The sequence below is a fragment of the Acanthaster planci genome, linkage group LG02 (genome assembly GCF_054643075.1).
Source record: "Acanthaster planci isolate LZ-2023a linkage group LG02, COTS_SCS, whole genome shotgun sequence".
Taxonomy (NCBI): Eukaryota; Metazoa; Echinodermata; class Asteroidea; order Valvatida; family Acanthasteridae; genus Acanthaster; species Acanthaster planci.
In genome coordinates, this window is record NC_141778.1 from 26,103,816 (window position 1) to 26,122,262 (window position 18,447).

General features: G+C 41.9%; 3 protein-coding genes across 5 annotated transcripts; all 3 read left to right on the top strand.

Moving 5' to 3' along the window:
• The first annotated feature begins 261 nt into the window (after nucleotides 1–261).
• Nucleotides 262–4,211, top strand: LOC110975952 (leucine-rich repeat-containing protein 51-like). The gene is made up of 4 exons (XM_022228839.2): nucleotides 262–435; nucleotides 1,148–1,266; nucleotides 1,425–1,633; nucleotides 2,009–4,211. Exons 2-4 carry the CDS (start codon nucleotides 1,164–1,166, stop codon nucleotides 2,297–2,299), a joined length of 603 nt encoding a protein of 200 aa, XP_022084531.1. The 5' UTR covers nucleotides 262–435; nucleotides 1,148–1,163; the 3' UTR covers nucleotides 2,300–4,211.
• Nucleotides 4,212–4,353: 142 nt separating this feature from the next.
• Nucleotides 4,354–12,315, top strand: LOC110975967 (uncharacterized). Of its 2 annotated transcripts, none has more exons than XM_087133502.1 (5): nucleotides 4,354–5,392; nucleotides 6,968–7,240; nucleotides 7,474–7,575; nucleotides 7,907–7,996; nucleotides 8,375–12,315. In XM_087133502.1, exons 2-5 carry the CDS (start codon nucleotides 7,006–7,008, stop codon nucleotides 8,617–8,619), a joined length of 672 nt encoding a protein of 223 aa, XP_086989628.1. In that variant the 5' UTR covers nucleotides 4,354–5,392; nucleotides 6,968–7,005; the 3' UTR covers nucleotides 8,620–12,315. The 2 variants fall into 2 exon arrangements, with proteins under 2 accessions (XP_086989628.1, XP_022084548.2); XM_022228856.2 differs by having other exon boundaries at nucleotides 6,993–7,240.
• An 890-nt stretch (nucleotides 12,316–13,205) lies between these two features.
• LOC110975964 (uncharacterized) lies at nucleotides 13,206–18,424 on the top strand. 2 transcript variants are annotated; one of them, XM_087133662.1, is made up of 4 exons: nucleotides 13,206–13,569; nucleotides 15,743–15,835; nucleotides 16,218–16,304; nucleotides 17,340–18,424. In XM_087133662.1, the coding sequence occupies exons 1-4, from the start codon at nucleotides 13,383–13,385 to the stop codon at nucleotides 17,588–17,590; spliced, it is 618 nt and encodes a 205-aa protein (XP_086989788.1). In that variant the 5' UTR covers nucleotides 13,206–13,382; the 3' UTR covers nucleotides 17,591–18,424. The 2 variants fall into 2 exon arrangements, with proteins under 2 accessions (XP_086989788.1, XP_022084543.2); XM_022228851.2 differs by having other exon boundaries at nucleotides 13,211–13,569; nucleotides 15,746–15,835.
• The last annotated feature ends 23 nt before the right edge of the window (nucleotides 18,425–18,447 follow it).

Consider the following 18,447-nt stretch of genomic DNA (forward strand, 5'->3'; position numbering starts at 1 on the left):
TGGATTTTGCTTTCAGCGGCTGAAGTCAAATGCCAGCATAAAGATGTCCTAAGTACAGTAATCATTTTCGAAAAAAAAAAGTTGTCTAGTTTTGGACTTTCGGGTGATTGTAAAACTCCAAACATTAATATATCAATTCAAATACATCGAACCCACCTTTTTTTGTTTTTGGCAAAATTCCTCCGAATTATGTTGTCTTAATCTTTAGTAGGCACCGTAAATTCCATGGAGGACTTAAAACAAGTTTACTACTTTTGCCCGAAAGTTCGTTACCCCGAACAACCAAGATGGCGCTCTAAACATCGCCGTGATCTTGCCGGCTGTCGTCGAAAATAAAGGAATTTAATGATGGGTTTCCTCTTCACCCGTCGACTATACGAGTGTTGAACAATAAAATCTCTTATAAGGATCTGAAAGGATCAGTCTGAAGTACAGGTAAAGTGTACCTTGGGAGGAGAGGTTAATTGATCATCGTCGGAAAGTTCCTCGGCAAAAAGTACTTGTTAGGCTACTGCGTACTGGTACTTAGGCCCCCCAGGCCCTAAGTTACGCCCATCCACTACAGTGGACGTGAGACGAGAGAGCGCTCTGCTTATACCTTTTTTTTAACACGCTAAAGATAAACTTTAATTACTTTATTGTATAACTGCCAAACATTTGGTACCAAAAGGTTGGTCAGCAATCTAAAAAAAAAAAAAAAGCTCCCAAGTCCCAGATGCTTCAGGCCTAGGCCTAAATAAATACTGCCCTAGGCCGCTAGCATGAATAAAATACTAACATAAGTAAAATGAATTATCTCTGAAAACTTTGATTTAGGCCTAAGATGTGTTATGTAACTTTCTTGTTCTGTTCGAATTTCATGTTTAATATGCATTCATTGCATGCCCTCCCTTAAAGCTACAATTTATAGGCCTACAATAAGTTTGCTTCATGTAATAAATGGATAAAGTTCATTTAGGCTACTTCGGACAAACACATCATTATTCACACATGCTACACTAAACTTGCTCTGGTCAAATCATGATCAAATCTTGGTTACTTTGTGCAAGATTTGTGGCTTCAACAGTGACAGGTTATGTAATATGTATATTTAAAGGTAGGAATCCAAACAATAATTGCCTTCAATTTCTCTTTGTGTTTGGATAAGGTTTGACAACAACACAATGCCAAAAGGGTTGAGTCCCCGAGGTGGCATCGATGCCAAAAATGACAGCTGCGATCAGGCCATTCTGGACTTCTCATTCAAAGACATACTGCTAACTGATGGTAAGTACGGTAACTTTCTGATTGAATACCCTCTGTTATAACATTTGGCTCATGTAAAACACTAGTTGACAGAAAATTTTAAGAAAAAATGGTGCCGTGAAACAACAGTATGCATGTACAAGAAATACCAAGCAAAACCTTTTTTTGTATTTTTAAAGACATCTTGGATGTAGAGCCACGGGTGGCCAAGAACTCCAAACTGGAGAAGACCGCCGAGGGATTGGTCAGGACCCAGACGGTGAAGCTGAACAACAACGGGATGACGGAGATGGCAGGTTTGGACGTCACCCTGGAGAAGGTTGTGGAAAGTCCAGAGGAGCTGACCTGGCTGGATCTGTCCTTCAATGACATCGCCAAGATCGACCCGGTGAGCTGGATTGCCTCTGTTGTGTCATGTTGTAAGAAGTAATCACAGTTTTATTGCAGTAACATATTCACAGTTTTCAGTGACTCTGTGTTCCTCCGTGTCAGTTTCAGGTACATGTCAATTTTTTTTATGCCGAGTAATTTTATGACCAGAGCATGACCTCTTGCACAGACACAGACAGACACATACATTGTTCATCCCTAGAAGCTTGTGATTGAATTGAGACTTGACTTTGAGAGTGTCTAGTGATTTGACTTGTGTGGATTGACTTGTGATTTTGACTCAATTGAGATTCCACTGATGATTTCATCTGCCATTGACTCATGATTGGCTCAGTCTCAACCATGCTGTTTCTGTGGACGTTCTTGCTCACAGCTGCTCCTGAAGTACACCAAGCTGAAGGTCCTGTACCTCCACGGCAACAACATCACCAGCATCAACGAGGTGGACAAGCTGGCCGGCCTGCCCAGCCTGATCAGCCTGACCCTCCACGGCAACCCCGTGGAGGACCAGAAGGGCTACCGGCAGAGCCTGGTGGCCAAGCTGCCCCGGCTGAAGAAGGTTGACTTCAGCTGCATCACCAAGTCCGACCGAGAGAACGCCGCCACCTGGGAGCGGGACTATGGCAAGCGAAGACCGCCCAAGAAACCCAAGGAGGATGAGTAGCCTTAGAGAAGGGAGGGGCAGAGGAGGGGAATAAAATGAACAGGAATGATTCACAACAGAGCACACCAATTCACATCCATCCATGAAGAGGTCACTTTCCACTAACCAAGGTTGACCTTCTGCCATGGGTGGGTGGGGGGGGGATATGTCATCTCTCCATTCTGGCAACACTCATGCTCTCTACAAATATGGACTTGCAGTTCATCGCCCATAAGAAATCTTAGAAATTGGGAACATTGCGTGTTTCCCCAATTGGGAATTTGCATTATTCCCGTCAGGAAGATGCTGCTCCAGAATTAGGCCGTGTCCGAAACGGGCTTCCAGAGCTATGGCTAGGTCTGTTGTCTACGCGTCCGCATGCATTTCCAATTGAGCGAAGACCTAGACCTGGCTCTAGACAAGAGATTCGGATGCAGCCTTAGCCAGTACACAGTCTTACACACACATATTGGTATTGGTTTTCCCAATTGGAAAAAGTAATGTTCTCATTTGAATTTGCTTTCTACAAGCCTACAATGACGGTCATCGTTCATACGAATCCCAGCTGACATTTTCAAGTTACATACCCCCCTTGAAAAAAAATCCTGAAAAAAGCAGAGCCCTTTGGTCCATATTCCGAGTCTGTTTGTGGTGATCAAAGACGTTAAAACATAAATACTAGGCAGCACAGAGAATAAGAAACTAAGTGAATTCCCACAATACATCCCTTTCGTTCCCTCTATCCCACACCTTTTTTACTGCCCCCCCCCCCATTAGGCAGTGCCTACAAACAGCTGTTGACTTTTTCCATAACGTGCCGCAGGCAAAGCAGAAATGTCTTTGCTCTCAGCATTTCTCTTACGTGAATTGTTCCTTTTGCCAGCCTTTTCGTCATGTCCTTGTGCCACTTGAGAGAGCTCAGGTCCCACCTTACAACTACTTAGATAAACCAGCGAAAAGCAATACATGCACGTACTTCCAAACAGTATTAGTTTAGAACGGATATTTCTCTCAGACCGATTTTCCCTTTGAGTTATGGACTTTCTCAACTAGGTACCAGTTTACTGTAGACTTTGGCTCAAATCATTCCATATGGATGGCATACGTTTCTGCCAGTGTCTGCAGACTGAACTATTGCCATCCTTGTGTTAATAAGGTTAATTATTCATTTGCTAGGTTTTGCATATTTATAGAAAACGTAATCTCTTTTCCTGTTCAAATGCTTGGAGATTCTGGTGTAAATGGGTGATCAATCTCTCAGCAACAACCCTTCATTTGTTGGTATCCACCAAATTTTTGAGAGTTGACATCAGCAAAGGCTAAAACAGTTCGGGTGTAACCAACCCAAAGTAATGTCTACAAGTGCAGCTATGAAGCTACATGCTCAATTCTAAAACTCTCATTTGAAAGGGAGTTACACCATTTCTGAATGCGTGTGTTGTGGGTACAAGTTAAAAATCCATTTGTAGAAACATTCTTTTACATTTTTAATTAGTAGTATTAGGTCATTGTCAAATTATAAAATTAAGATGCTACAGGAATAGCTAGTAGTTTACAGAATTTGAGAGTGACATATGGTGCGTTTATGTAATCACAGTGCCCATGTTGTACTTCAATTCCACTTTTATCAGTTCAATCCGTCCAGTTTCCAATTAGTAAGTAGATAAATCCATACCCAGATTCATGACTGTTTAATGAGACCATTTTACTGTGTTCCAAGTGATGAATGATTTGTGTATATAGATATGAATGGCAGTGACTGCACGGTAGCAGCTCTGATATTTTTGTATTCACCGAATTGTCAATGTATATATTAGCTGCACCGAATATAGCGCTTGGTTGGGGATGATATATTTATAGTGTACATATATCCATTGGTATTTTAATTCAGAGGCGTATTTTGTGATCAGATTAAATATGATGGATAATCTGACGTTCTTTGAATGAGATGAACTTATTTCCTTGTTTAAATGTTTTTCTTTAAAACAAGCAAGTGACTTGAGGTCTTTAGATGATATCTGCTTGTAGTTTTTTCCAAATTATTTTGTTAATTTTTTTACACTTACAATACATGCATAACGGCGCTACAATTGCCTTAAATTGCCTCTACACGTACATGTTAGCCATTAGGAGAAAGCAATAAAATGGATTATCCCTAATTTTTATGTTTTTGTCATTGGAATCATCGATCTGCATCGAAGCCTATCACGGACAATAGATTCAAATTCAAACAGAAACAACAGTATTTCAAGGCATGCTCTTTCATTTCTAAATAAACAAGGACGGTAGGTTTGGTTGGGGGTTTCCCAAACATGACATGCATGCACCCCTATATTGGAGCCTAGAAATATTCTTAAACGTAATAACTATTCAAACTCTCACGGCCGGTCTTTTCCATACTCCGGTTAATGCACTCGATCAGTCAAAGATGGCCTCGCATCTGCGAACAGCACTAAAGTAATTTTCGGCCGGGAAGGGGCGCCTTTGCATTTCACCTTAACTGTGAAGAAAGCAATTTCAGTCATTTCAATTAATAATTATCAAGGGGAGCTATACGACTTCTGGGTTTAAGCTACAACACAGCAATTTCCATGCAAGGAATAAGTATCTTCGTGTATAAGTGTGCGTGTAGCAGAGTGAAACTGGACATGTACATGCGTGCAACTTTAACAAAAAAATAGTTCCCTTTAGTCAAATTAGCTATCTAGTCTATGTCACCACTTTCTGCAGTACATGAAGCATGCCCCTGTTTGTTTCTTAAAAACCAAACTTCCCTCTACAAGTTTCATCATACAGCTGGGAACGAACCCTTTGCATTTCACTGTGCTGGTGTGACCAGAAAGCATGTGATGACCAGGGCATGCATCCAATTGCTGGCCACGGCACAATATTTTGCACGGGAGAATTCAAAATTATGCGTATTATGGTTAGACTTCCTCTTCTCTTTGTTTATTTTCAGCCCAAACTTCCCCAAGCACACGTCCAAAGAAAAGGTTTAACACACGCATTGGTTTCTTTTAGTCAGAAGACTACTACAGTAAAGTGAGAGCAGTTCCTCTTCCATTGTTCAGTGTGGCGCGTCTTGCTTTAATCCCGTCAACCGTGCAGTCTTTGGTAAGCTTTTCTTTCATTTCTTTTGTGTGTATGTTGTTTAATTTTTTGGTGCTTAACTTTTCTCTGTTGTATTAGTTTAGGTCCTTTAATTCAGTTTTTGTTCAAGCAGTCTGTTTGGTTTCTAGTTGAATAAAATAGAAGAAGTTGAAGTATTACACGCACTATGTTTCTTTTCACCCTTATTATCAACTCAAGACGCTGCATTGATTTGTTTTTCGTAAGTGGTTATTTATTCTAGCCCTTTTCCGAGGAAGGCTTAAATTTTTACAGTTTGATCTGTTATCTAGTTCTTTTGAGAAAAGTCTCTTAACTTGGTGTTACTCATAGATAGGCTATGCCTTATTCTATGTGAATCACATTTTTGGTTCTTTGTATTTTGCTTTTACACATTTTCGTTAAAAACCATACGAGACAAGTGAGGTTCATGCCAACGTTGGGCGAGTTGCGCACTCTTGTGTATTATATATCCTTCATAATGTTAATTGTTGACGTATATTACAATTTGATTGCCAAAGCCCAAAAACCCAACCGCGTTAAAAATGTAAAGGGACATCAGATTTTTAAAAAGGGTAAAAAAAAAAAAAAAAAAACACGTACATGACTCGCGACCACTGAGAGCAGATGAGCACATTTTGGATATTTACCATCAACAATTTGATAAATAATGCAAATACCAAATTTGGCTGTAGCCTAAAAGGATGTAGCTGCAGTGTCGTGGCTAGGATTTTACTACGATGGGAGGGCACGAGGGAGGAACCTGAGGGGGGGGGGACCAGCTTTCAGTGGTGTGGTTTTTTGAGGCAATCTTTTGTTAGCCGTGTTCAATATCCATTGATCCCTTTTTTTAGGGGGGGGGCACCTCATGGGAGGCACCGGGAATGGGGGAAGGGGCACGTGCCCCAGACCTCTCCCCGTGGCTACGCCACTGTGTAGCTGCAATCGATTTGTTTTAATGCACACCTTGTAAATGCACCTTTGTGTCTCAGTTGACCTTATTTTCAACTTTGGCTTTACTATTTAAAAGGTATTCTGCCTTTTTTTATTTAATGCTAATGATATTTCCATTATATTCATGGCATAACTGCAATGTCTTCTCAGGAATAAGCCTCAATATTACATTGGTTTGTGCACAAAAATTCCTGCATTTTTAAAGATTTTGTGGGACTTAGTTTTTTTTTCTTCTTAGCCTCTTCCTTGTTGTTTATGTGCATATGAATAAGTACGCATCAGTCCCTCTCTCAAACATGTTTTCTGCAAGTAAATTCTAGGTTCACAATTTGAACAGAAAAGCCTGTGCACTGAACTATGTCTTCCTTAGATGACTTCACAGCAACAGCGCCCTCATTTGTCCGGGAAAGCACTAATAATTTCATTGTTAAAAACGGCACTTTTCAATGACTTTAATCACGTAGGGATGTAAAAGAGTTTTCATAAATTGAAGAATACAAAGTTGAGGAAAAATCGTGTTTCAGAAAAATTCATCACAGCCACACTTTATTGGTGGATTCATTCTTCTCCTACAAGAACAGAGTGTCAGCAAATCAATCACTTTGACTTACCGTCTTCGGAATACAGGGCATTTTCTTTTCCGCTCATCAAGTTAACGACAGGGGATGATGAGACCTATTGCAGTGCTGGTGTGTACGGCGTTTCTGTGCTGTGTCTCCTTGGAAACGACCGAAGACCACCCACCAACCCGTGAATCCAACACCGCCGACGCAGGCAGTCGCACAGCCGAATGGGACGAGACCGCTCCCTCGGTCTGGAAAGAGGATCAAACAGGGGAAGTCTGGGACAAGGGACACTTATTGGCCTGGCTGTATGGAGCTCAGTCACAAGTGAACACCCGTAAGCTACGCCTACATCTTATTTCTACAATTGGTAATCAAATTACCCAGCACAGGAAATAAGCCATACGGATAAAAAAGAGAGAATGTTGGAAACAGTTCAACCTCTCATTGGTAAAGATGTCGACGAGTCCTTAATTGGCACGGAGCGTTAATCATTTCATGTATATGGCTTTAATTAACTTTATTGTTTGGTTACTTTGTTTTTATTATTTAACTTTTTTCCTCACTCAGCTGAGATTGCCAAGCGTGAGGGGAGCAGCTGCTCTTGTTCCACTGAGACTCGAGACTGCAGGTGTTGTTTCAAGTTCACGATCCTCGGGAAAAAATTCAGTGGTAACCGCTTGTCTCATCTTTTCCCTTTGAAATTTATTTTACGTGAGTGGCTGAACTCCATTCATAAAAATCATTAAATCTAAATCTCGTTACTGTGCACACCTTCTGTTCCTTTGCCACGGTTACTTTCCCCATCTTCACAGTCTTTCAAAGAGTTAACTTCAACCGGAAAAGGAGAAAGCAAATGTAAGAAAAAAGTGGCGTGTTTTTGCACTCTGGTTGTAAATCAGATGAGAAAAGATACCAATTTTCATAGGTCTTTCGCATCCACACTTGCATGTTTTCTAAGCTGCTTAATCTTTCGGTTTTTTATTTATTCGTTTGATTTCAGCCTGTTTGGTGGGTTATTACCATCAAAATGATGGAATCGGTGTTGTAGTGGAGATTAATTCCCAAACCATAATCAACAGAAACGTCAGGGGTAAGGCATGAGCACTTGAGTTCTGTAAATGCCAGCTTTTTGTCAATCTTGTCTTGGATGTTCAACATAACAAAGGTTAGGCAGAGGCTTTGGGTGGTTGGCTAAGAAACAGACGCAGCGACCAAAAAATGCCGTATGTTCGAAAGTATTCCAATGCCAGCCTGGGCAGTTTATCTATCGGTCGTCACAAGCGCTCGGTTGGTCAAGTCAGTCGGTCGGTCCAACAAGTCAGTCAAATCACTTTGGTTAAAACCTGTTCAAATTTTGGCTTGATTCTCTATTATTTATATGAAGTTATACTCCTTGTCCAGCCGATGGAAATAGGCTCTTTCTATTCGTCCAGACTGTCGAACACCTATCCCGTTCACTTCTTTTCAGTGACGGACCGTGAAGTGTCGCTCTGCAAGACTTTCCTCACCAGGGGCGTCTGCGTGGGGCTGAATGACATCAGACTGGAGTCGAACTCTATCTTGGCTCACGCCAAGTTCGAGATTCAGGGGATCATTGACAAGAATTTTGGGGAAATTGTCATCCCTATCGGTGCACCCAGCGGCGGCAGGGGGCCATCAATTTCCCCCCTGCTTGGGCACATGCTGCCATCTTTTTTATTAATTCTTTTATAGTTTCACTTTGACCTTAACGGGCGTTTAGACTTGGTTTATTGTCAGTGGAAATTTGGAGGTAATTGTCATAACTTTTTCGTTGCTTCCATAAAGAAAGTATCTAAGCAAATTATGGTATAATATAGGCAAGATTTGACTCACCTCATTTTTTTTTTCATTTTTCAATCGTATTAACATTAGAGAGGGATTGAAATCGATTAAGAATGGAGCAGGCATGTTAAAACGTCAGCTTTTCCGATTTTGACTTTTTCCCCCTCTTGTTTTGTTTTCAAACATCGTTCTTAACCATTTTGACATGCTTCCACAAACATAACATCATTAAGGTCTAAATGACATTAATGTTATTAAGGGCAGGCATCTCGATTACTGCAATTTGCGTTTTCACGAAGAGATTCGGATAGGCCTACCTGCGCCTCAAACAAGTACAAAAAGTCGTGCCTGGAAAGTCGTAAAAATACGTCAGCTGCGAAGGGACACGCGCCGTTGCAAAATTCACATCTGCGCGCGTAAAAACACATTGAAAATAAGGGCGTCAAAGCAATGCAGGGAAACGTGTTTTCATGAAGAGAAGCGCTTTTTTACTGGTAAATGTTAAGGTATCTAACCATTGTGTTTTTTCTAAGTATCGGGTTCACGTAAAGGTTTAGGGCCTACCTCTCAATCAATGGCCAATCACAATGCGCGAAATCTGTCGACCCAATGCGCATTTGGAAATGGTCCCTTTCTGAAAATGGTGACATACCATTTGAGTTGAAGTTGATTTTTAGATGTGCACTGTATATCAACTTTCGGGTGTCACATGATTGGAGATCCCAAAGGAGGAGAATACAGGCCACGTTAGCCACGTCATAGGCTGCTGTCCGTGGATATGGCTTTTGCTCTCGTACGTGGAGCACCCCGCAGCTACGTACGATCCGTATAAATAAGCACTACCGTCCTGTGTTACGGTGTTTTTCCAGTTTTCTGAGTAATTGAAGGTGCTAACTCGCCAGAAACGGCATTTAAACCTTCCTTTTGGCAAAGGAGATTCATGCATTTAAAATTTTTTTAAAATCCAAAATTTGCCCTTCCCCCAACTCAAAACCTGGGTATGCCACTAGACTAGTGCACTAAATATAAAACTAAATATCGCTATAGATTCAATTTCGTTTGAGGAAGCGACTTTCTTTGCAGTCGTGTTTATGACTTCATCGAGGTGACACTATATTTCACATTTGTTTATTTCATAAAAATTATGCATCCTTTCGTCGTGGGTCATGAATTTATGCAATCTTTCTCTGCTTGTGCCACCAACAAAGAAATCAAAACAGCTGTCGTAACCTGTCTGTCACAACCGATACCTCGGAATCAGTAAACAACTGTGACGTGAAAGAAGCGCTACAAAAGTCATTAGGCGCGACGCGAAGTTATAGATGGCGCTCTGCCTAGTAACAGGTGCAAACGTTAGGTGCGCAGCGCATAGCTAGCTAGCTGTGTGTTAAGCGAGCGCGGCGCATAGGCTCCGCCTTGTGCGTAGTGCGATAGGGCAGCGAAAGTCACTGCTTGGTCACGTGAGCGCGGGCGTGGTCAAAGCAGCACGGAGGCTATAAAAGGCGCGCGCAGGCAAGTACTAGATCTAGTCGATCGCTTAGGGGCTAATCCTGAGGTAAGGGCAGCGCTTCCACTTTCAAGGAAATTTCGTTATTTTAATTAAGGAAATTTTTGCTTTCGAAGGAAATGAAAAATCTACGGAAATTTCGAGGAAATGCCTAGAATCTAAAGTAATTCTAAGGAAACTATTAAATTCTGAGCAAATTCTATAAATATTCTCAAAATTAGCAGCAAAATCTACATTTCAATCTCTACAGTAATATTCTGTCAGATTCAGGATGACTGAAAACAAGACTATTAGAATAAACTTTCTGCGCGTGCACACAAGTTTGTCTGATGTCATCCTGATTTTTTTGTTCAAGACCGTGAGTTTGAGCATTATACTGACCTCTGCTTATCTTGGTACTTGGTTTCCTCCTGAAAAACATGCTGTAGGGATGTAGCAAACAAGCTCAGTAGTTTCGGTAGTATATTAGGCTTTTTGGTGGTTAACTAAAAAATAAGGAAATCGGGAGGAAAATATGGAAATTTGGCTCTGGGGATAGGGAAATTTTCATTTTGACTGTGGAAGCACTGGGTAAGGGTCAAGAATCCTGTGCAAGGGTTAAAGTCACCTAGCCTAGTGTGACTGTGCCTAATTCCCGAGTGGTGCGTGTGTCGTTGAGGGGCTCGGTAGGTTGAGGGGTTAATTGGTTGTGCAGTATAGTTTCTGATAGGACCTTCAGTCGATGTAAGGGAGGATTGCTATCTCGTGACGTGAGTTGCGTGTAGTGCAGCCCTGACAATAAGCCCTGTAGACTTGCTAAAGTCCCTTATTCAGCACTGGATCCCCACAATTAATTGTGGTGTTCGCTGCTCTGGGCGACGTCCAGTCACGTTTAATTCACGGACGTGTATAATACAATCTGAACTCGCAATGCCCTTAATCAGCTTATAGAGACATGGAATCCACTCGCGGCCATTTTACCCAGCCAAATACAAAGCTTTCCAGGCAATGCCCGCCATTGTTCTTCCTGAGGTCAATAGAAGGGAGCCAACCCACGCTTTTGTAATCGACTCGGTAAAATGGCGCTGGTTGGCTTCTTTTTCATACAAAGGCGTTGCAAGTCCAGGTTTTTTTATATACGTCTGCGGTTTTAATCACACAGTCTCCCCGTCAATAGCGCCCTCTACTGGTGTATTGGTTAAGTGTGACCGCGATTGAAGGAGTGTTAATGTATAAATCAGCCACTTTGATTGCTCTATATAAGTCAGGTGCCCAGGCGAAGTTTATTTCAAGTCAGGTCTGTCCAAAGTGCGTCTCTAAGTTTTGACCAATCAGATTAGGCGTCATCTCAGCGAAGACCAGAGATCATTGAACTTTCTTGGGGGACTGTATACTTCGGTCCCAACGGCCTCGTCCCCAGCCGCTCAGGGACTCTCTGGTATGTGACGTCCGACGCGTCGCGCCTCGAGGAGGAGGGCGCCCTCGCCTTCGTCCGAGGGGCGCGGCACCACACAACACACAGGGCAAAGTTTATACTTAGAACTTCTTCGTTCACATAACTAGTGTATTTCGCACCAACAACCGAAAGCATCCTTTGCAGTTTGCCGGAAGTACAAGACCTACACCTCTAACACGATCAAAAATTAATGTACAACCTGAAATCGTAATGGCAACTGAATATGGATGTTGTTTGGCACTGGGGAAAACACAACATGATTTATTTCTGATGGATAGTATGGAGTGATGGAAAAACATTATTTCGTCACTTGTGCACCAAAGTTCCTGCTTGTATATCCGTGGCCAAAGGCCAAGGGAAAAAGAACCCTCTTAGCTTTTTGTCTTGTATTTCTGAACTTTCAAGCGGACTCGAGGCGTAGTCTTATTGTTGTATAATTAATGGAATGGAATCGACTTTAATGGAATCGATTATTCGATATCACTTTAATGGAATCGATTATTCGATATCACTTTAATGGAATCGATTATTATGATTATCAATGATTGATTATAGGATGTTATTTCTACATTAAGTACCTATACTTTTAATGTAGATTACTTGTTAAACGCTTTTGAATATGAATTATTATGGAAAATACACATTAGAATAAATAATTAGATCATGGTTCATTGTTATTTAAAAAAAGTTTCATTCGTTATGATTTATTGCCAAGTTTATGGGAACGAGTGCGAGAATCTGTTTTTTGAGGTTCGTGAATCGTCACCCCACTGGCAAATCTTTAATGGTCACATTGGCGGGCTTTCGGTCGAACGTGCTTCAGTTTGTTCAGTGCAAAGAGCAATACAAATTTACTTGCAAAATTGCGTGGAAGTGCACAGGGCAATTTAAACCTTCCCAGTCGCAATAATGCGAACATTGATGTCCTGGTCGGTATTTCTTGAATGTGACCAAAAGGTCTTTTAAACCTGTGCACCATCGTCACGTCATCACACCCCCGTCGGTGGGGTTGGGAAGCTCAACAGTACACTGCACTGCAACCTCTTTAGGGGGTGGGGTCTGGTTTACGCTCATTTGATTTTCATATTCGTGAGCAGTCTCATATAAAGTTGAAACCAATATGCAAATAAGGAACATTAAAATTGGAAACAGTATTACTCCAACAGACCAATCAATTACATGTAATTAAACTAAACGTTCAAGTTTACGCACACAACATATCTGACTGATTGGAGAGAACACATTTTGGCATCGTCAATTCAAAGAGGATAAAAACAAGCTTTAAATACGAAAAAAAATCTAGGAAATTCACGCAAAATTACCTTTTCTCAATGATAAGTAGATAATATCATCTCTGCAATTTCCAGTATTACACTTTATAATGTTAAATCAAAATGGAAGCGGGGAGAACTTGTTTTAAAGCGAAAGGAAACTGAACATTTCAAAGCAAACGTGAAAGCATAAAGGCCGAATACAAGTTGGAAAATCCATAGAAAGTTTCTACACTGCTGTATCAAAACAGGAAACTTTCTTCCTGATGATAAGCATTGAGTACGCTGAGTTTGATTAACGACGGAGTTACCAGGAAGCTACACGGTTGGAAAATCCCCCATTTGTTTCATTACGCTTCCCTTGAATTCAATAAGAAGAGACTGCCTTGTGGAAATCAAACACACCGACTCGCGATCTACAGCCGTCGACCGTCTCTCTCCAGTTCATCGAGCTGTTAAGATGAAACTCTTTGCTTTCGTGTGCGTAGCTCTCGCGTGTGTCGCTGCGGAAGCGAACGAAGACCGCGCACCGACCGTCGGATCGTTTGACTTCGGCAACGAGTGGGACGATCAGACAGTCGAAGGTTGGGACGAGGAACACATACAGGCATGGAAGACTGGAAATTCGCTGCTGGTACCTAACGCAGGTAAGCATCCTAATCATACATCCAATTACGTGTACATAGTCACTTTTATATATCTATCATCTCTTCATGTAGATTTTCGTTTTTAATCAAAGATCAGGCCGATTATCCATCGTCCGCACAAGGGCGGATCTAGAATTTTTTTTTAGAGGGGAGGAGATTAGGTTTTTACGGAGGAAAGCCATTTGTTAAAAAACATTCTTTAAGCAACCTTTCGAACTGTTCCAAAGGGTGATAAGTTAGGGATGATGTGTTGCACGCTTTGGGAACGAGGGGAATTAAGGGTCTCTAACTTTCGCTCATATTTTACAAGACACAAACTTGTCCTCTTTTGGGGGGAGGGAAAATAGCCCTGTCCTCCCCAGCTGAACATTTGCACCATGTGCACGCGCACAGGGCGAAGGATTGGTCTAGCTGCGTGCAAGATAACCGAAGTAAAAGTACATTTCGAACAAGTAAAAAAAATCTCAAGATCAATTTAGTTTTAGTTTTAGTTTTCATTCTGTGTGTTTTGAAAAGGATTTTCTGGTATATATTTATGGGCATTTATATATCCTAGCTGGATGCAACATTTATGAACTTGTCAAGGACACATTTTTATTTCACCTTTTCACAAGTGCCATACCATATCCGTGTTTCGTCATTTTAAATTTTTCTATGAAACTATTCCTTTTTTTTAGAAATAGTTCAGAAACGACATTTTTATTGCATTCGGTCCATCTGTGTATTCACGGTCGTTTAAAGTTCAAGTTTCTTTCTATTTGTACCGCATAGAAGCATGCAGGGGCGGATCCAGGAATTTTTTTTCGGGGGGGGGGTCAGGCCGGGCATTCTTTTTTTAACGTCTCATTTTCGTGGACAAGCGGAAACGATAATGAAGCATTATATTACATAATTATTGTTTACAATGGTATTGGTGGACTAACTTTAATACTTATTTTTTAAAATTATTTTTCCCCATTGTTTTAAACCTTGTTTTGTGGTCTCAGAGCGGGGGGGGGGTTGACTGCCGTATGAATTCGTTATGAAGAGGATTTATGTGTGTATAATTGTAAATATATCCGCTGCATTTCACACCCTCGGTTTTGTCCCTTAACTTCCAATCGCAGTCAGGGGCGGATCAAGGATTTTCCAAAGGGGGGGTTGACCTAAAGCAACACTGGTATAATGCCTGGCGTAGCGCGAAGCCCTTACGGCGTGGGGTCTGCGGCCCGCTTAAGTGCTCCGGGAAAGTTTGGATTCTAGGCGGTGTGCGGAGCAATTTTCAGGCCAAAACGAGCAACAACATCATTTTTTTTTTTACTTTTTGTAAACTTGCCGATAAAAAAATTCAGGGTCGCGGCCGTAAAATTACTGGGTCCCTCCCTCTTTTGTTTTTCTTCCCCCTCGCTATTTTTCCTTTCTTTTTACTTTTTTTTTGGTTTTTGGTGAAAAAAGGAGTGTGCGCCCCCACGCCCCCCCATCTGCCCCTGGCAATCATACGCCATTGAAATTGAAATGTACGTGCAATATCGGTGCAAAAATAGTGCCGAACAAAAAAATGAACTTTGCAGTCTTGGAGATTGCAGAGTGTTCCGCGAGCGACACTGTGTACAGCTCGGGCAACCAGCGCAGCAGTGTGTGACGTCAATGAAATTACCCTATGGCTACCTTTGCCTTTCATAATTGTTGTTAACGGAATTTCTGTCACGGAAGTCATACTTACTTTGATGGGATGTGTTTGCTGAAAGTAACTTTCACTTTCGATAGACATTTCGGGGACCGCTAAAACAAAGATATAGGGCCTATTGTACGGTACAACGTGTGTTCATTGCCATCGGGAACCCAGCGAATTATTTTTTCAGACAGATCCTATGTCCTCTATCTATGTGACCTAAACCAGTTTGAAAGGTCTTTTCCGTTTGGTCATGCGTTTGTGTTTTACTTCCGCGACATCGCTGCGGTCCCTCAGTATTAGGTAACAGGTAACCGGACGTGCGCTGTGTACTGGACCAAGGCTGTACCACTCCGTCAAAAACTAATGCCCGGTTCATTCGCTTTACACTACAAAATACCGGCAGCGGAATCCATCGCAGCTTTATTAATGCCCGACACGCAGCGTAAATTATCATTGGAATTTCAACATGTTACTTTCATCACTTGTGTCATGTAGTTTGATGATTTCATTCTTTCCCAGTAGCTCTCCGTAGCCAGGCATTTAGCTGCTCTTGTGAAAGTGGTGAATGCCAGTGCTGTTTGGAGTTCACCCTGGTCGGGAAAACATTCAGGGGTAATTATACTGCCGTATTTTAACCATTGAGCTTTCGGTTAGGGGGTGGGGCAAAGTTACGCCCCCCTTATTTCACGCACACTAAGGTCAAGCCGACACTTCATAGCCTAGTCCCACACACAAAATTATCAGCTCCTTAAGTATACTGCCATTCCCTTGCCCTTGGAAAGTTGCCCTCATTTCGTTTGCGAAATGTTACATTTCAAACACACGCATATAAACACTAAACGTCAGCAAATCTAAAAAATATGTTAACAGTGACGCGCTTTTGCATTCTTATTGTATATCTGACTAGACATATGTCTTTCCTGTCAACGCGTTTTTCTTTGGTAACCTTTTCTAAACTCACATTTTTCATGTTCTATAAATCATTTGGTGACAGCCTGTCTGGTGGCGTATTTCAACGATGATGGGATCGGCATTGCAGTGGTGATCAACTCCTTAACTGTCTTTCGCCATTCCTTCAGCGGTAAGGTTCTGAAGCTCACGGGAAGCTAAGCATTGTTTCACTTTCGGTAATAAACAAACACGACAATAATTATAAACTCGTTTGGGAAAGTGCTGCAGAGCCAGTCCTGTTGGTAGGTCGGTCCATTGTCGGTCCATAGTTGGTCCATTGTTGGTCAGTCAGCCTAATTGATCAAACATCTGTTCACATTTTGGCTTCATTCAGAGATACAGAAATTCAACAGGGCAAAGATTAAAAAAATTGTTTTTACTCCCGTCCTCTGATTCGTGAATCGCATATCATCATGTGACAAGAATCTTGCAGACAAATGCATGGTGCTCGCACCAAACAACAAGCAAAACAAAACCACCTGTGCAGCAGAGCCATACGTCAGTTAAGCCCATCAAAACCGCGTAAAGGCGCCTTTCCAAATGCACGTTTTTGGAGTGCGTTGCGTATACGACGCGTTTATGCGTTTCACCTTCGCGGACACAAAATTCGACTCCATTAATACAACACACGTGTGCGTTGTGTGCGGCCGTCGCAATTACTCCGAGAGCCATTCTGACGGATATGCAACGCTTGGCGCAAGTGTTGATGCGCATATGCGTGGAAAGGCGCCTTAATCCAGCTCTTCACATTTTATGGCACACGGCTAACGACAAACGCAAAGCAGCCCTCCTTCGCGATGAAGGCCTCCTGATCACGATGAAGAAAGTTCTGAACTCGTTCGTGATACTAGTGTTTCTGATATAGAAACAAATACGATATGCTGGCAAAGGATAAAAGCAATTTGCAAGACACAACACCACGAAAAGCACGACATGACGTACGATGATGCGACGTGACGCACGACGCAACGGGCGACGCTAAGACAACCGCGTGACGACGAAAGACAAACAGTAGTCCATTATATACACGGCATATTAACCTGTGCCAGCTTTTAACGGGTGTTATGTGTTGGGTAGATTGTTTTCTTGTCACAGGGAGAACCGGAGAAGGAATCCCGAACCCTAACTTTGTTTGATAGGCCTACTTGTGTTTACCTATGTACAGAGACGAAAAACGAACTGACGTACTGCGGAACACTCCTGGGGAGAGAAGTCTGCGCCGGGCTGACCGACATCAGTCTGGAGACCAACTCTGTTTCGGCCCGCGGCACAGTCCGAATTGGCGAAATCGTCAATGCCCAGTCCGAGCCATTTACCCTTCCCTTCAGTGACTCATTCAACGGGGTGCAAGGGGGAGGACACGCCCCTGCGCATGTTGCCTTTTTGGGGTTCTTTTGTGCTTTTTTGTTTTTCTAGATTAATGTAGTATTACAAACAGGATAGTTTGACACTGAACAGCTACTGGATCACTGATATAACCTCCGATGCTTTTAGATAATCAGTGCTATCAGAAAGTGGAACATTACAATAGCCTACAATAGCACTTGAGCTCTTTACGCCTGTAGACCTTTATCATGATGCCGCCATTTTTGTCTTGTTCCCTGTGAACCCACTGTCAATAGTAAGACAACTTCACATACTGATAAAGGTGTAACAGTTACCTGAGTTCCACCTAAATGGAAGTCACGAGATCAGTTTTACACAGTCACTTCAAACCGTTGTAGAAGCTCACGCAATGTGTAATGCTCGCGTCTAAATTTGAAGTTACTTTTAAAAGAACCAGCTGATTTTTGTGTCAACAGCCGATTAGTTCGCAATGACAATACTTTAGTCGAGCCCATCAGTTTAGCCTGATAGCAGAGGGCACAGGGCCGTGTTCATGAATCAATTAACACAAATTAATGAACAATTAATAATCAATATGCCCCCACACGCGAACTATTCATGGCCGCTGGAGAAACAAAGCCCCCCTATCCTCCCCACGCTGGCCCGAGTTAACATGGTGCAATCCGTTCCGCTGCACAGGCAACTGAATTTGCAGCATAGCTCAATGAACACAATTTCTCCATTATCTGTGCTATTAGCCCTTTGCATTTTAATGGAATGAAGTGTAATCTGTATGATCAAAAAAGCCAGAGGCATTAGTGGTATATAGTTTAATTTTCGTTTTTGCCGTAAATATGACGTAGTTATACACATGTATTATCACAGGTTTCAATCATTAAAGTTCAGAACCCCCGTTCCTTATAATTGCATTATATATTGCTTGTCTC

What these genes read in the sequence shown, in the direction of transcription:
- LOC110975967 (XM_087133502.1), top strand. Translation starts at nt 7,006, where the DNA reads ATGATGAGACCTATTGCAGTGCTGGTGTGTACGGCGTTTCTGTGCTGT. An exon ending in TCAGTCACAAGTGAACACCC is followed by an intron (nt 7,241 to 7,473) that starts GTAAGCTACGCC and finishes TTCCTCACTCAG; the next exon opens with CTGAGATTGCCAAGCGTGAG. An exon ending in AATCAACAGAAACGTCAGGG is followed by an intron (nt 7,997 to 8,374) that starts GTAAGGCATGAG and finishes ACTTCTTTTCAG; the next exon opens with TGACGGACCGTGAAGTGTCG.
- LOC110975964 (XM_087133662.1), top strand. Translation starts at nt 13,383, where the DNA reads ATGAAACTCTTTGCTTTCGTGTGCGTAGCTCTCGCGTGTGTCGCTGCG. An exon ending in GGTCGGGAAAACATTCAGGG is followed by an intron (nt 15,836 to 16,217) that starts GTAATTATACTG and finishes ATTTGGTGACAG; the next exon opens with CCTGTCTGGTGGCGTATTTC. An exon ending in CTTTCGCCATTCCTTCAGCG is followed by an intron (nt 16,305 to 17,339) that starts GTAAGGTTCTGA and finishes ACCTATGTACAG; the next exon opens with AGACGAAAAACGAACTGACG.
- LOC110975952 (XM_022228839.2), top strand. Translation starts at nt 1,164, where the DNA reads ATGCCAAAAGGGTTGAGTCCCCGAGGTGGCATCGATGCCAAAAATGAC. An exon ending in AGACATACTGCTAACTGATG is followed by an intron (nt 1,267 to 1,424) that starts GTAAGTACGGTA and finishes GTATTTTTAAAG; the next exon opens with ACATCTTGGATGTAGAGCCA. An exon ending in ACATCGCCAAGATCGACCCG is followed by an intron (nt 1,634 to 2,008) that starts GTGAGCTGGATT and finishes TCTTGCTCACAG; the next exon opens with CTGCTCCTGAAGTACACCAA.